The sequence below is a fragment of the Cupressus sempervirens genome, chromosome 11 (assembly GCF_028749045.1).
Source record: "Cupressus sempervirens isolate cs-2001-9-10 chromosome 11, ASM2874904v1, whole genome shotgun sequence".
Classification (NCBI taxonomy): domain Eukaryota; kingdom Viridiplantae; phylum Streptophyta; class Pinopsida; order Cupressales; family Cupressaceae; genus Cupressus; species Cupressus sempervirens.
Window position 1 is genome coordinate 541,505,647 of NC_143128.1, and position 16,206 is coordinate 541,521,852.

At 36.2% G+C, this 16,206-nt stretch overlaps 1 protein-coding gene across 2 annotated transcripts in view; it reads right to left on the reverse strand.

The window, feature by feature from the left end:
- The window catches only part of LOC149530773 (DNA mismatch repair protein MutS, type 2), a 411,738-nt gene that overhangs the window by 130,666 nt on the left and 264,866 nt on the right, over positions 1-16,206 (reverse strand). For both annotated transcript variants that reach the window (XM_089808454.1, XM_089808455.1), the window contains exons 16-17: positions 15,585-15,667; positions 13,940-14,043 (exon numbers count right to left, since the gene is read on the reverse strand). In XM_089808454.1, the coding sequence (XP_089664580.1) occupies positions 13,940-14,043; positions 15,585-15,667 (187 nt within the window). The remainder of the gene's footprint in view (positions 1-13,939; positions 14,044-15,584; positions 15,668-16,206) is intronic.

A 16,206-nucleotide genomic window follows, 5' to 3' on the forward strand; every position in this document is an offset into this window, starting at 1 on the left:
GAGTTCGTTTGTTGGGTTGTTAGGAAGACTTACTATTTTTAGTAAGCCAATAGGGGGATGCAGTGCCTTCAATTTTCAGTGACAGGATGAGATGCGTTTTGTTGGGCTCTTTCTAATGAGCTATTATATGTGGGATTTTGAGTTTATTTGGTATATTATTTTAATGTTTGAAGTTACAACGGTAAAGTGACTATTTAAATTAAATATTATAATGTTTTATAAAGTCACTTTACAAAAATCAAGAGTCCCCCTTTTGAGTACATACATGGACTTTGTAAAAAAAAAAAAAAGAAGTAATATTAAAAGTCATATATTATCCTACATTGGCAAGACGGAAGCGTGGAGCAAGTGAGGAAGGGATTAAAAGAAAGAGGATAGCTCTAATTTATTCAGGCTTGGAAATATCAAAAAAATTGGAGAATTTTCTCGAGATTATATCTCAATAGTTTGAAGGACGAAATCCCTTCAAGCTGGAAATTCTGACACCATTGAAAAATATGGTCTTGAGGTTCAACATGGTAATAGTTTGAAAAAAGTAGATACGAAAAAGCAGCCCGAAAAAAGCGGAACCGAAAAAGCAGACGGAAAAAGCAATCCGTAAAAGCAGTTCAAAAAGCAGAACCGAAAAAGCAGGCTGAAAAAGCGAGTACGAAAAAGCAAACCGAAAAAGCAGTTCAAAAAAAGCAAAGCAGAAGGGGCAGCATAGAAGGAAATTATTTCAGCCATCTATAACCAGGTTCTTTTATTAGTATTGTTTTAGGGTGTTATAAGCTTTCAGCTATAAGTGTGCATTATACCAGCATTATCATTTTGTAATCCATGTAAATGCCAAAGTCTTGGCCATATTTCATGAGCATTGTAATTTTCATTGCAATTAAAAAGATAATAGTTGCTGGTGTCATTTAAGCAATTTAATATCATTATTTATCAGCTAGTTAGTTTGCATACCAACTGTTTGTAAAAATGCCAGTTGGCTGTAGGTGTTCATTTCTCATGCTTAGATCATATATATGCGCTGAATATTGTCAAAATTAGTAGCACACTCATGTTAGGTCATTTGTGTAGTCCATTGTAGTCTTCTAGCACAAGATTTTCATTGATGCAAATTGTAAAAAAGTCATTTGAAGCTAGCTGAAATACTATATCAGTCATACGTCCCTTGCATGTGAATTGTTTGATGAAATTCCTTGAGCTTTCATCAGCATTTTTGAGGGCAGATTTGAGGAGGGTTATTACAAATAATCTCACCATAAGTGGAATGGAAACACTCCAAAGATTGGGAGTCAACCAAATGGAAATCCCCTAAAGCCTTACCAATTTCCTTAAAAAAAAAATCCACCCAAAAATGAAGATGAAGACTAGGAAGCCATACCCAAGTTGGGATTTTGAGAAAAGACTTGATTTGAGGGTTGAAATCTGGATGTCATGGTTTAACCATTAAAGGAAAGTAGTTATCCCAAGTAAAGACCTAATCATAGAGAATGGCCTTCCTATCCTCAGAATTGATGAAAGAAACAATGAAGGAACCTTCAACCAAAAGGAAGATCTCAACAATAGGCATAATATATGGATCCCAATGTTTTGAAATCCATGCATGGAACTCTGAGAGAGTGGGCCAAGAACCCTTAAAGTGACTAATAATAGAATCCTTGGAGAGATCCCTAGTACGTTCCTCAATTTCTACAAGCAACTCATCCCCCAGAGTAAATGATATTGGCTTGCAGTTGGGAATTGGAAGAGAGACAAAAGGTTTTGTGGCCTTTTCCAAACCCCCACCCTTGCACAAGGACTGGGCATATGAAAACCCTTTCTTAACTTTTGAATGATGTATATATATTTTCCACTAGTCATATATATATCAACAAATTTCAGTATACAACATTACTTCTACTGCTGCTATACATCAACACTTCCTCTTAGCAAGGGAGAAGTAATAAAACTCTTTAATAGATACTAGAGTACCAAAAAAACTGTACATAACACATTATCTGACATTAACACTCTGAAATAATGACTTGTCAAATAATTTAAATCAACATGCTATGGACACTATCATAACATATATTATGATCTCTAATTGTTTGAAACAATATCTAGAGTAATCATAATGCATTCGTTATCAATGACTTCTAGCATAACTGGAACAAGCATCATGATAATAGGCCTATCATTTGCAAGATCATCACCTTACAAAGGATTATTTTCTAAATATATATGTCCATGAAAGATTGTCACATTTCATTACATATCTAATGCAACTAAACAATCATAGAAGCATAAATACACATAAATTGAAAATTTAAATTCAATATCCAATATTACAATTTAATCATACCAAGTTTTTCCTTGAAGTATTCCAACTTCACTTTAGCAAAGGGCTTAGTAAAGATATCCACTGTTTGTTCATTAGTAATGATGTACTCTAGTTGGATAACACCTTGATCCACCATATCTCTAATGTAGTGATAAAGAATTTTAATATGTTTATAACGATTGTGAAAAACTGGATTCACTAAAAGCTTGATACAACTCTGATTGTTGCAATGAATCACAGTGGGCTTCAAAGGCCTTTTGAACAAATCAACTAGCAACTTTCGTAACCATACAGCTTCTCTAGCTCCCAAAGAAGAAACAATGTATTCTGTTTCAGTAAAACTTAATGCAACAAAGGATTGTTTTCTGCTAAACCAAGAGACCATTCCAGTTCCAAGACTGAAGCAACATCCAAAAGTACTCTTATATTCAATAGAGCTACCTCCCCAGTCAAAATATGAATATCCATGAAAATTGATGTCTACTTGATCATATCTGATTCCCATGCCAATAGTGCCTTATAGATATCTCAAAATGTATTTAGCTGCATGTAGATGTATTTCCTTTGGTGCACACATAAACTGACTTAATGTATTAGTAGCATTACATATGTCAGGACGAGTATTCACTAAATACATTAAGGATCCTATAATCTACTTGTAGTAAGTAGGATCTATAGATTCATATTTGATAATATCATCCTTTAGCTTGTGTAAATTTACTTCCATAGGAGTAGCAGCTGGTTTACATTCCACCATTCCAAATTTTGTCAAAATATCGGCAGTATATTTTCCCCAATTTAGAAAAATGTTGTTAGCCTTTTGCCAGACTTTCAACCCTAGAAAGTAGTGAAGAAGACCTAGATCTTTCATATCAAATTTTGCTGTTAGTTCTAGTTTGCATTTCTTTATAAGATGTTCTTCACCTGTTATCAACAAATCATCAACATATAATATAAGAATAATCATATCATCACCATCTATCTTGAAGTATAAGTTAGAATCAACTTCATTTTTAGAGTATCCTAACTTTGTTAGATAGTTGTCTATTCTTTCATACCATGCTCTGGGAGCCTATTTGAGGCCATACAATGCTTTCTTTAACTTACATACATGAGATTTTCTATCATGAGTGTAAATTCTAGAAACCTTCTAGTTGCTCAATATAAACTTGCTCTTCAATTGTACCATTTAGGAATGTTGTTTTAACATCCATTTGATGAACTTTCCATCCATTGGATGCTGTGATAGCCAAAATAGTTCTAATTGCAGTGTATCTAGCAACTAGAGGAAATGTTTCTTCATAATCAATACCTTCTTTCTGAGAGAAATCTCATGCTACAAATTTGGCTTTGTACTTTTCAATGCATCCGTCAAGTGCATGCTTGATTTGAACAGCCACTTAGAAGAAACAACTGATTTATTTTTGGGTCTAGGTACAATATCCCAGACATCATTTTTTAATATAGAGTTATATTTTTCAATCATTGCTTCTTTCCACGGTTGGCCTGATAAGGCTTCTTCAACATTTGAAGGTTTTGTTTTTATAAGTTCAGTTAATAATGCAACATAACATGACTGGTTTCTTGTTCTTTTACTTTCTCGAATTACTTCATTATGTTCAACATTATTCTCTTCTATCATTTTTCTAGCTCAAAGTGGTCTCTTTATATTATTAATATTTTAAAAATCTTTAGGATTTGATGTAGTGGTAGACAAGGGTTCAATATCACTCTCCCTCTTAATTTCTACTGTACAATTTTCATCTATTTTAGAGATAGGTTCTGTAGATGATTCATCATTGTTTTTAAAAAGATTGAGTGCGATATTTTCTTCAAATTTCACATCTCTACTAATTTCAATTGTTCTCTGACCCAGAATAAAAACCTTGTAGCCTTTGGTTGTTTCACTGTATCCAATGAGTATCCCCTTCTTTCCAAATGATTCTAGTTTTATTCTTTTCTCTTAAGGAATGTGAATATAAACAGGACACCCAAATATCCTCAGATGACATAAAGCCAGTTTGATACTTGTAGATACTTATTTAGGAGTGGTGTTCTCTAATATTGAATGTAGGCATCTGTTTTGAATGTAAACTGCAGTGTTAGATGCTTTAGCCTAGAAAGAAGTATGAAGGTTTTGATCGTGCATCATTGGTTTGGCTGATTCAATAATTGATCTATTTTTACTTTCTGCAACTCCATTCTGTTGAGGATTATATGGTATAGAAAACTCCCTCTTAATCCCAGATATGTATTCACCTCCATTGTTTGATCTTAGTATTTTTATTTTCTTTCCTGTCTGGTTTTCAACTAGAGCTTTGAATTCTATGAATTTTGATAATATTGCAACTGATTCCTTTTATTTTAGGAAGTAGATCCAAGTTCTTCTAGAATAGTCGTCAATAAAAATTACATAAAAGAGACACCCATTTAAAGAAGGTATAGATATAGGACCACAAAAGGTTAGTGTGGATAAGTTCAAGAATAGATTTTGATTTGTGAACACTTTTAGGAAATGATTGCTAATATTTTTGCCTAGGGCACATCATTTGTAGATACTTAAGTGATCAGTTTTGAGACTAGGTAATCCTTGTACAATTTTTCCTATAGATGATAATGCACGATAGTGAAGATGACCTAGCCTCCTATGCCAAATTTCAATAGAATTTGAAGTTTCATGACTTAGGGCTAAATTTTGATTATTACAAAGTTTATGTAGACTTCCATCTCTGAATCTAATAGAAATAGGTTTCTTGACATTAGAGTTCTTTGGCCAAGATAGAACTTTGTCCTCTTGAAAGGTGACTCTGAATCCTTGATCAGCAAGACCAGAAATAGAAACCAAATTCCTTTGTATAGCAGGTACATATAAAACATTTTTTAGTTGGAGAGTAATTCCTGAATTTAGATGAATGGAGCACGAGCCAGTACCTTTGATCGGATGAGTAGAACTATCTCCAATGGTGACTCAAATAAAAACACTTGGATTATAGATAGTGGAGAATTTCGACATATAATATGTAATGTTCCTGTCATAAAATAAATGTATTTAATTAAACTTTGCAATGGGTCAATTGATTTAATTTATCTTGGTCCCATTTTTATTTTTGTGTTTGAAGTTTGTCTCGCCGTTGGCTATTTTTGTACACCCTCGGAATGGTTTCCCGATGGATATTTGAGTACGGCTTGTAGGAAGTCTTAGGTATGCTTTGGATTATATTTCTCTGTATTGCGAATTCCTGTTGGAGTTCGAGAGTGTTCATCATTTTGGAAGTGAAAGATCTTCCCTATTTGGTTCGTACAGTTTTAGTGGTGTTCAGCCCTCACCCTATTCCGTGTTGCATGTAATTCTTTGTTCGGATTTTGGCAAATTGAAGCATTATCTTTTGCAATCATTATTCGCATTTAAGTCTCTCTTGTTGTGTGGATTTCATCAACCTCTTCTGTATTTGTATGGGCAAGATTGTGTTCCAATGTACAAACTACTCATTCTCCTTCACACCCTCTGTATGACCTTGCTGAGATCACCGTACAGTCTGTTCAGGCCACCGTACGGCCTTCCATAAGCTACCGTATGACTTCCCTCTCCCCTACACGTACGGACTTCTGTTGCATACCTTCCGTACGAACTTTCACCATACAACCCACCTTTGTTCCCCACACCACTGTACGGCGTACAGCCAATACTCTTGCTGTACAAGTTATCAGCACACAGTCAAGTCATAATAGTGTACGGATTACTGTCATACGGCCTCCTGTGACCCCATACACACTTTTCTAAGCTCCGTACAACCTTTGCAACTCATCCTCTCCATCGTATGGCTACTCCAGTCAGCTACCCTCATTGTACGGACATCATTCAAGAACATATACGCAGCAATTTTTTGTAAAACGACTCTACTAATCACTCTATTACTTGACTGGAACACTACAGTGGTATCAGAGCCTTTGATCTTGCCAGCCTGTGGATAGTGAATGAGAGTTTATAGCCGGAAGAGAAGGACACATTTCGTTGATCAAATGGCTAACGAACGGGAACCGACTGCTGCCAAACTTGTGGCACTACTAAGGGAACTTGCCAAGAATCAGGCACAAATCACTGATATGCAGTGACTCATGGAAGAAACTCTGAAGAAATTGGCAGAGAACAAAATGGTCATAGCATAGACTTAGTGTTGGGTAAACCAACCCCTCAGCCTGCACGCTCTCGACCTTCCATGCCGACTTCTCCACCATAGATGGAGGCACAACACAGAGGGAGACAACCAACTTTCAAAGAGATGAGAGAAGACTGGAAGAATGCAAACCTTGAAGAACATATATCCTACAAAGATTACGCAAATCTGAGAATGAGATATTCGGGAGGCGAAAACAGAGGATACTTTAACGATGATCTTAGGAGAAAGTTGAGTAAGGTAAATCTATCTCCATTTGACAGTTGGGTTCCATATCAGCGCAAGCATGGGTTATGAAAGCCAATACCTACTTCTAGCTGGAATCCTATGCCAGAAGAAGCAATCAAATTTGTTGCGTTACACTTGGAGGGAGTTGCGCACAAATGGTGGCACCACGACACCATCACATTAGGCATGATCAAATAAAGACTTATATGGAATTCACGAAGAGATTGATAGAACGATTTGATGGTAAAGATCCGGAGCTCAATTTCAAAGATTTGGCGCAACTGAGACAAATTGGATTGGTAGATCAGTGCATTACCGAATTTTAGAAACTCTCTGTTTTGGTCACGGACATTTCCAAAAGAAGGCAGGTAGCGCTCTTCATGGACACCCCATCACTTATGAGAGTAGAAAGCTTACACTAGTAGAACGCCTGTATTCCATATACGACAAAGAAATGTTGGCCATCGTGCATGCGCTAACCAAGTTCCGGCAATATCTGGTAGGTGCCAAGTTTGTCGTCTGTACAGATCACAATAGTCAAATATTTTCTGGAGCTGCAGGACTTGAACGAACGACAACAAAAATGGGTAAGCAAAGTTCAAGCTTTTGATTTTGACATTGAGTATGTAAAAGGGAAGAACAATGTTGTTGCAAATGCCTTGTCCAAAAAACCCACCATCTGCTCACTAGATTGGATTTCAGCTGATTAGAAGGCACATCTGCTAGTGGAATATTCCAAGAATACATTTTCCTATGAAATAATGGATGGCCACACCCACGATGATTGGTACCAAGTGGTGGATGATATCATCTACTATAAAGACCGGATATACCTGGTGCCGGAATCCAAATTGAAGTAGAAAATCTTGAAGGAAGTGCACAACTCACCTCTGGATGGACACCCCAGTTTCCTCAAAACTTATAGAAGTCTTTAGGAGAGGTTTTCATGGAAAGGGCTAAAAGGGGACGTGTTGCAACATGTAAGAGAATGTATGGTCTGCCAACAGAACAAGTCCGAACATACTCTTCCTGCCGGGCTACTACAACCTTTGACAATTCTTGAACATAAATGGGAAAGTATATCAATGGACTTCATAACAAGTCTTCTGAAGGTGAACGGAAAGGATTGTATCTTCATGGTGGTTGACAGATTGACAAAGTATGCACATTTCTTCGCTATCCCCTCGGACCTTCAGGCTGCACAAATTGCTAATCTGTTTTTTAGAGAAGTCTTTCGTCTGAACGGGTTACTCCGAAACATCGTCAGTGATCGAGATGGACAATTTGTCAGTATCTTTTGGACAGAATTGTTTTGGATGGCAAGAACAGAATTATCACCAAGCACGAGTTACCACCCGTAGATGGATGGTCAAACCGAGATTGCAAACAAATGGCTTGAAGGCTACCTTCGGAACTACGTCTCAGCACAACAACGAGCGTGGGTAAAATGGATCCATTTGGGGGAATACTGCTACAATACCACTTATCACATGTCTATCGGGATGGCACTATTCAAAGCTCTGTACGGGTATGAACCCCTCTCTTTCACCGACACAGTTCTGGGTGACATTCGCACTCCAAGGGCGAAGGATTGGCTTCAGGAGGGACATGACATACTAAGGAGCTTGAAAGAAAACCTACAACAGGCACAAAATCAACAGAAGATGTACAGTCTGTTCAAGCCACTAAATGACCTTCCATAAGCTACCGTACGACTTCCCTCTCCCCTACACGTACAGACTTCTGTTGCATACCTTCCATATGGACTTTTAACCATATGGCCCACCTCTTTTCCCCACACCACCATACGACATACGGCCAATACTCTTGGTGTACAGGTTATCAACACACAGACAAGTCATAATAGTGTACGGATTACTGTTGTATGGCCTCTTGTGACCCCATACACAATTTCCTAAGCTACGTACAACCTCTACAACTCATCCTCTCTACCGTACGACTACTCTAGTCAGCTACCCTCACCATACGAACATCATTCAAGAACATCTATGCAACAAATTTCTGTAAAACGACTCTACTAATCACTCCGTTACTTGATTGGAACACTATAGATTTACAAGCCATCACGCTAGTCTTGATCACACCACCAAAACTAACTACCGCCGCACCATTGCCAGAAACCCTAACACTAGCACAAGCACCCTTACCAGATTCTGAATCAGAATCGACAACCACCTCACCATTACCAGAAATCCTAGCACCAGCACCAACGCCTTTGCCAAATACAAAAGCCACAGTACCAAAGCCAGCGCCCAACGCATCATTTCCAAAAACCCTAGCACTAGCACCAACGCCCTTGCCAGATTTAGAAGCCATCACACCAGTCCTGATCACACCACTAGAACTAGTTACCACCGCACCATTGCCAGAAACCATAGCACCATTGTTACTACTTCCACACGCAACAACCTTGCTAGATTCAGAAGCCATCACACCATCTTGATCACACCACCAGAACCAGCTACCATCGTACCATTGCCGGAAACCCTAGCATCATTGTTACACAGTCCCCAACCAATGCCCTTGCTAAATTCAAAAGCCATCACACCAATCCTGATCACACTAGAACCAGCTACTACTGCACCATTGCTAGAAACCCTAGCACCATTGTTACTAATTCTACAACCAACGCCCTTGCCGGATTCAAAAGCCATCACACCAGTCCCGATCACACCACCCATATCAAAATAGGGTTTGTTATTTCTCATATCATATTAAAAAAAATGCTCTACTGCAGTTGGAGTGCTTGATCGGAGGTACCCAACACTCCTTGTAGGAAGTTCATCTTAAGGACACCACTATAAATTGAGTTTCAAAGTCAAATAGAAATTCTTATAATGGAGAAAAACAATATATTGATAGAAAACATTTTAGGTTCAAGAATTTCGGACAGGGAAAATAAGCTTACAAATGAACCTTATTGAAAAGGATCTATGGGGTATGGTAATTGGAGCAACAATAAGGCCAATGATGTTGATGGAAGGAAAAGTGAACTCGAAAGGAACAAAAAGCGAAAGCTTTGATGAGCTTAAGACTTTTAAATACATACCTTCGCTATATTAACTTATCAAAGATCTTTAAAAAAAGTGTGGGGTAATCTAAATGCTTTGTTTGGATCAGAAGTATCAATTACAAAGATGAGGTAAATGCAGAAATTGCAACAACATTTTTTCAACATATCAGTAAGATTTGTTCTATATGGATTCAACTGGTCGGGATAAATGTTAAAGTTGATAATGACGATGCAAAAGCCATTTTATTATAGTATGGGAACATTGTTTTCACATTGAACAAAGTAGATGTTACCCTAGAAGATATAATATCTACCTTAATTGAAGGAGCTAAGAAAATGGACACAACTATAGAGGAAAAAGACAACAAGCCCTACTATCTTTTCAAATCTAGTTCTCTAAAATTTAAGGGAGACTGTTTTTCAAATAATAGAATTTTGTGATACTATTGCAAGAAAGAGGGACATGTTATTCTGAATTGTATTCAACGTGATAAGGATCTTCTTGATGAGGAGCTAAAAACAGATAAGGCATTGGCTGCAAATGATGATGAAGAATGCCTTGAAGTAGCTATTAAAAACCCTCTACACAAAACAATGAGGAAAATAATTTCAATATCAAACGAAAAGTTTGTATTTGTGATTGGATGTGCTTGTCCCCAATCATGATTATTGGTTGAGTATACCCATTCACAAGATGTTGTAAGTGGTTGGACGTGCATGTCCCCTGTCATAGGTGTTTGATTCAATGTGTGTATCCCCAATCATAATTGTGTGCCCTTGTCCATAACATTGTTTTTCAATAGATGTGTTTGTCTTATCCAAACTTAATGAAAAACCATCACTAGATGTGTTAGGCCCTATTCTTGGCTCTATGGGTGGATGTATTTTTCATTGTTCTTGGATGAAAATATGGTAAGCATAGTGAGGCTAGTTCCACAATTACTTGTCAAGAGTAGATGTGTATGTTAATATGAACCACAAAATGTGGTCATCATGTAATGTTGGTTCATTATCCCCATTTGGAGAATGAAACAATATGGAGGTTGTTAGAAGCATTGTATCATAGGATGCGTGAATTGATAATTTGGTGGGCTTGTTATAGTTTGTTGTATCAGTGTGATGCATTTGATAGAGAAAGAAAACATGCATTACCTTGTGTTTAAAATTTCATAGCTTGCTTTACCTTTATCCAAATACTTAATATTTATTAGACCTGTGACCTGCTATTAGAAAATTATTTTCATAATGTATTTAAACTACTGCAGTTTTCTGTGCCATCTAATATATAGGCTACCAAATAAGAATCTAGTATCATCTGACTAGGTCAACACTCAAAATACATCATCTATAATGCCACATACAATTCAAAAAGACAGACAATGGTAAATTCTAACTACAGACCCTCACAAAGAACTCGGACCCATTCAAACATATCCAATTTGAGAAATTAGATTTAGATAATAAGATATTTGCATATTCTACTTCATAATGTCTAAGAAAAAATGATATTAGCAGTTACGTTCATTTTATTTCTATAGACAGCAATTTCTCTGCATAGTATCCAAACCAAAATGACCACTAAAATCAAACTATACTTGTATGGCCTTAGATTTAGTCCTAAGGAAACTTTTGCTTCTAAAATGACAAGACATTGGCTTCAACAGAAATGTGATTGTTACATCAATATCGATATATCCATATAAGTCATAACTAGAAAAAATCCACACCTAAAACAAGATAAATTGTCTCACTTTATTGTAGAGTGTTCCACCACCTAATAGGGATGAAGGGACTAGGGGACCTTAGGAACAGCTTCGAGCACGGGAGGATGAAGGGCCTAAGTTTGGAGATTGGGAGGATGGCAGCAACTATAATGTCCCCATTTTAGATCACCTACAGTTGTAGTTAAGATTAGCCTATCAATGACCTTCGTAGGCTAATTAGTGGGTTAGAAGGTTTCAGTGGTCGAGCCGGAGATTATATTTTTCATGTTCACTCCAGTGGGGTCTTTGATAGAGCTTCCAATTCATGACTTACTAGTTATAGTAAGTCAATTATGAGCTAGTTTCTTTGTTGGGTGTCATCCTTGCATCAAAATCTAACAGGAAACACAAATGTTAATAGTCATTAATGAGAGTATAGGCTATGACTTGGTTTTTAATCATTAATTAAGTTCTACTTAATTAATAATTAGATTTAAGCTTATTGCAAAATATTACGAGCAAGCCAAGGTGGGAAATTATAATAATTTAATAATTATTAATTAATTTAATTAATAGTTAAACGGAGGCTTATAGTGATTGATGATTTATTAAATAAGTTTACTTAATAATTGTAAGAATTTGGCTTAGGCCAGAATTCACCCAAGAACTAAAGAACTCAACACAAGCACACAATAGACCAAAATAGATAGAGTATGATCAGAATGACGATATTCATTCAATAATTGGTTGAGAGTACACTAGGAGTGCCTGAATATAAAGGCCTCAAGAGAGCTTCTAGAATGCATAGAAGTCAGCATCATGATATGTCATACAACCAGGCACATGTCCACCAGATATGAGTTATCCTCCATTAAGCACGGGATTAAGTGCGATGATGTGAGGATAAGCCTACAATTGTGTAGCATGCAAATCAGTGGAGTAGACAACATGTGCTAAATGAGGAGTGCAGAAAAACTGTGTTGTCATCATGACAACTCAGTGAATGATGCATACTCCTGTGTTGTAAACACCATGTGCATAATTAGAGTTGCGTAACTCAATGAGAGTACACAAACTCCTAAGTGTCTCACCTAAAATAATAACAAAATAATGCAAAATAATTAAATAATGCATTAACCTAAGTAAAACTTAAGTATACTAAGTAAATACTTATTTACACCAACAATAATAAATTGGAGGCTCATTGTAAATTATGGCTAATTTCTTTAAGGAGACAATTTATTAAGTCTATTTTGGAGCTATAGTTGAAGAAAGAAATTATAATCAAAATATAATAGTTCCCAAACATTGGAGCTTGGCCAATTTTGTCGTGAATCTCATGAGAAAGGTATCACTGAAGCTTGTAGTCGAAGGTGTTCAAGTGAAGACATAATGGATTTGGTAAGAAGAATTTATCAAAGCCAAGGATGGAGTTCGAACTAAATCATTCTATGCATGTGTTTTATGTCTCTAGTATTGGTGATTGATTTACAAGGGGTTTCAAGAAAGTTCGACCTGCAGGAATTGGGAGTTCTTGCATGTTACATGAGCACTTTGAATCAGTAAATTGGCTGGTGAATTGTGCAACTTCAGTGGGATCCATCCATTTGAAACATTGCTTGTCACTATCACTGTCCTTAGCAATCCCAAGCTTAGTTTCTAACCCTATTGCTTCTGCTAAGTATTTTTAAAAAATCAAGTTAATTAGGTAGAATCATCCACAATAAGAGAGGCAAGAGGAAAATCTATGTTACTCCCCTTGCGATTCCAGCAAAATCACATCATATCCCCTGAGCCTCCATAGATAGACAAGACCTAACATTATGAAACTTGAGGTTGTCTCATTTGATCAGGTTATAATAGCACCCGAGACTCCCTTCTTCACAAACGGGTAGGATACACTCGGTGCATTCTATTATGTGGTGGTGGTATGCAAAACCCCCATCAACAGTATCCTTCTCCAATCATCAGCTTTTTAATATAACTTATCAATATAACAAAGTTACAAAATATTGCTACTGAAAAAAGATATTAATATCCACTACTACCATAAGAACTGAGTAATGTGTATAGAAACAACAAAAATTCTATTAAGTCTGAACTAGTGTGTCTAGCTTAACTAAGAAACAAGAAAAGTGGGGAAAAGGTGATTAAGAAAGTAGGCAATAATGTCAATCTTCAAAAGTGATTGTATGTATGTAAATTTTTACAAGATAAAAAATACAGTAAGCTGGCCAAAGTATAAGACTTATATATCACCTATATAGTACTGTAGCCATAAGGCAGTCTCAGAGAGAGAAAGTCAAATCATTATCAGAATTAAACTAATTACAGTGTTTTGAAAGGAAATATTCGATTCCGAGTTTTCAGAATGAAATGCAAGCCACAATAACAAATTTGCATACTGGTGCATTACATGTCTACCTCTCCTCATTCACACAGTGCAATGCCATCTTACTATTTATGCCCACAATCTTATATTTACCTTGTTGATTTCTGCACTAGCTGTTCCATAAATTTTCCGTGCACTATCCAGTATATGAGGTGGTAGACCAAGCCTTTCGGCAACTCTTATTGCATTCGATCGACCTAAAACCAGAACAGTTAAAGATTCTAATTATTCACAAAAATTGCAATATTAAATTCAATAACAAAGGAACAGGTAAAGCAGTCAAACATGTCAAAAAACTGGCAAAGAGAGTTCATTTATTAAATACGTGACAGTATATACTAGAGACTCATAGAGCATCATGAACCCCGGTGTAGATAATCCTTAGCAAATGTAATGTCCCTAATTTAAGTGACAATTAATTAAATTAGTTTTTATTATGTCATCATTTCCATTTATTATTATTAATTTAATTAAAAAATTAATTGACACTTAAAATTGGGGACATTATAGCAAACAAAGCACCAAGAAACCAACAATGCCTATAAGAAGAGGTATTGCTCTTGTTATTCAAGTAAATTGATGATGCTAACAAATCCATCTGAATTGAGTCAAATACATAGTGTATTTTAACAAAGTCATAGTAACTGTGAAATTATAAATTCCTCAACTGCAAGTAGCAAATCGACACCAACTTTACTTGTTCCAGTCATATAAGCAGTCCACCAAGTTCCAGTTGTAGAAACATGCCAATAACATGACAGAAAGAATCTATTTATCACAAAAATGTCATATCATAAAGTCATGGAATGGTATGACGAAGCCAACATTGCATGCAAGGAAATGAATTGCTGCACATAATTGAAAAAAAATTAAGAGGGCTAATAAAATGATATAAAAATTTATTCAATTATACAGTCACCAATGAAAAGAAACTGCTAACAAAGTCATGCAAATTGTGAAAAATACTAACTTGCAATTCCTGAATGGTAGGCCCCCATCAAGTTAACCTATGCCAGTTATTCAATCAACTCTTATTTTAATTCCACCAAACCCAATCATCTTTAAGTTGTAGGGGTCTGACTTTTTTCATGATTTATCTTGAAGAATTTGAGCATTGGCTTTTATTATTTCCCTTAACACTGTTGGTGCTCATCCTCACCACTAGGACAGTATTTTGATGCAATGGCACAAGTCCAGAACCAGGAATGGTTTCTCATCTTTTTACTTTTCTGGCCACTAGAATGGGTACAGCAACTCAAAAAGTCCTAAAATCTAAAGTTAAACTTATTACAACTTGAAATACGAAAACAAACACATTTGAGAACACAACACAGAAACCAAAGGTTTTGCTGATCTTTCATACTTGCTTCTCACTCCACATGTAAAGTTAAAGATTTACTGCTAAGGGTTTCAAAATGGCTAGATTATCATTCCTATACAGATACAAGAGATAATTCTCTGCCAAAGAGATCATAGAGGAAGTTATCAACACAGCTTCTTTTCAAACAACTCTTGTCCAACCACAACTTGCAAGGTATCAGCACACTTCTAATACTTTGGAGCAGTAAATGGTAACTAACCAATTAGGCATTTCAAAAATAATTCTTGATAGCATAAAATTATGTGAATATATATCATGAATATAAAAGATTAAGGTCCCCTATTGAAATTTTGCTTCAGGCAAAACAACATTAACAACGTTTCAATACAAATTGAATTTATGTAGATAGATGCAAACCTGGAATTCCCCAGAGAAGTTTGTATGTTGGTCTCAAGTTTTCTTCATCATACTCCACAGACACATTCTCAAACCTGTCATCACTGTAAAGGAAAGGAATACCATTTATTAAGCCAACAATTCAACTTAAAAAGCATACAGCACCAGCATTAACAATGAGATATACAAATCTATATAAAAGAGAAAGGCAGATTGGAAACTAGAACAAATTTGGTTGTGACCTCAAATGACCAAGCTAGACCTATGAGATCCGATAACACATTCAATTTCAAGATAAGTACTAGGCCAAAAGGATCCAAGGGTATGAAACTAAGTAAACACAAAGAGCTAAAGAAAAGAAATGGAATCAAGATAGGACAAATGAAAAAGTGAATGAACCCCAACTACAAGTTCTAACTATAACTAGAGCTAGTGATTGGAGAATAAAACCTCTCAACGAAGCATTGTAATGTCCCCATTTTTGCCAGCATTGGAGTTTGAGGGATTAGCTTAATATTGTGATCCCCAAAGGCTAATTATTGTGGATAGAGGGTCTTCTAAGGCAGTGGCTTGGCTTGGGAGGGACTTGTCTTCTCCACAATTCAATAAGCTACAGGTTCGACTTCGTTTGGCTCAGATTGGA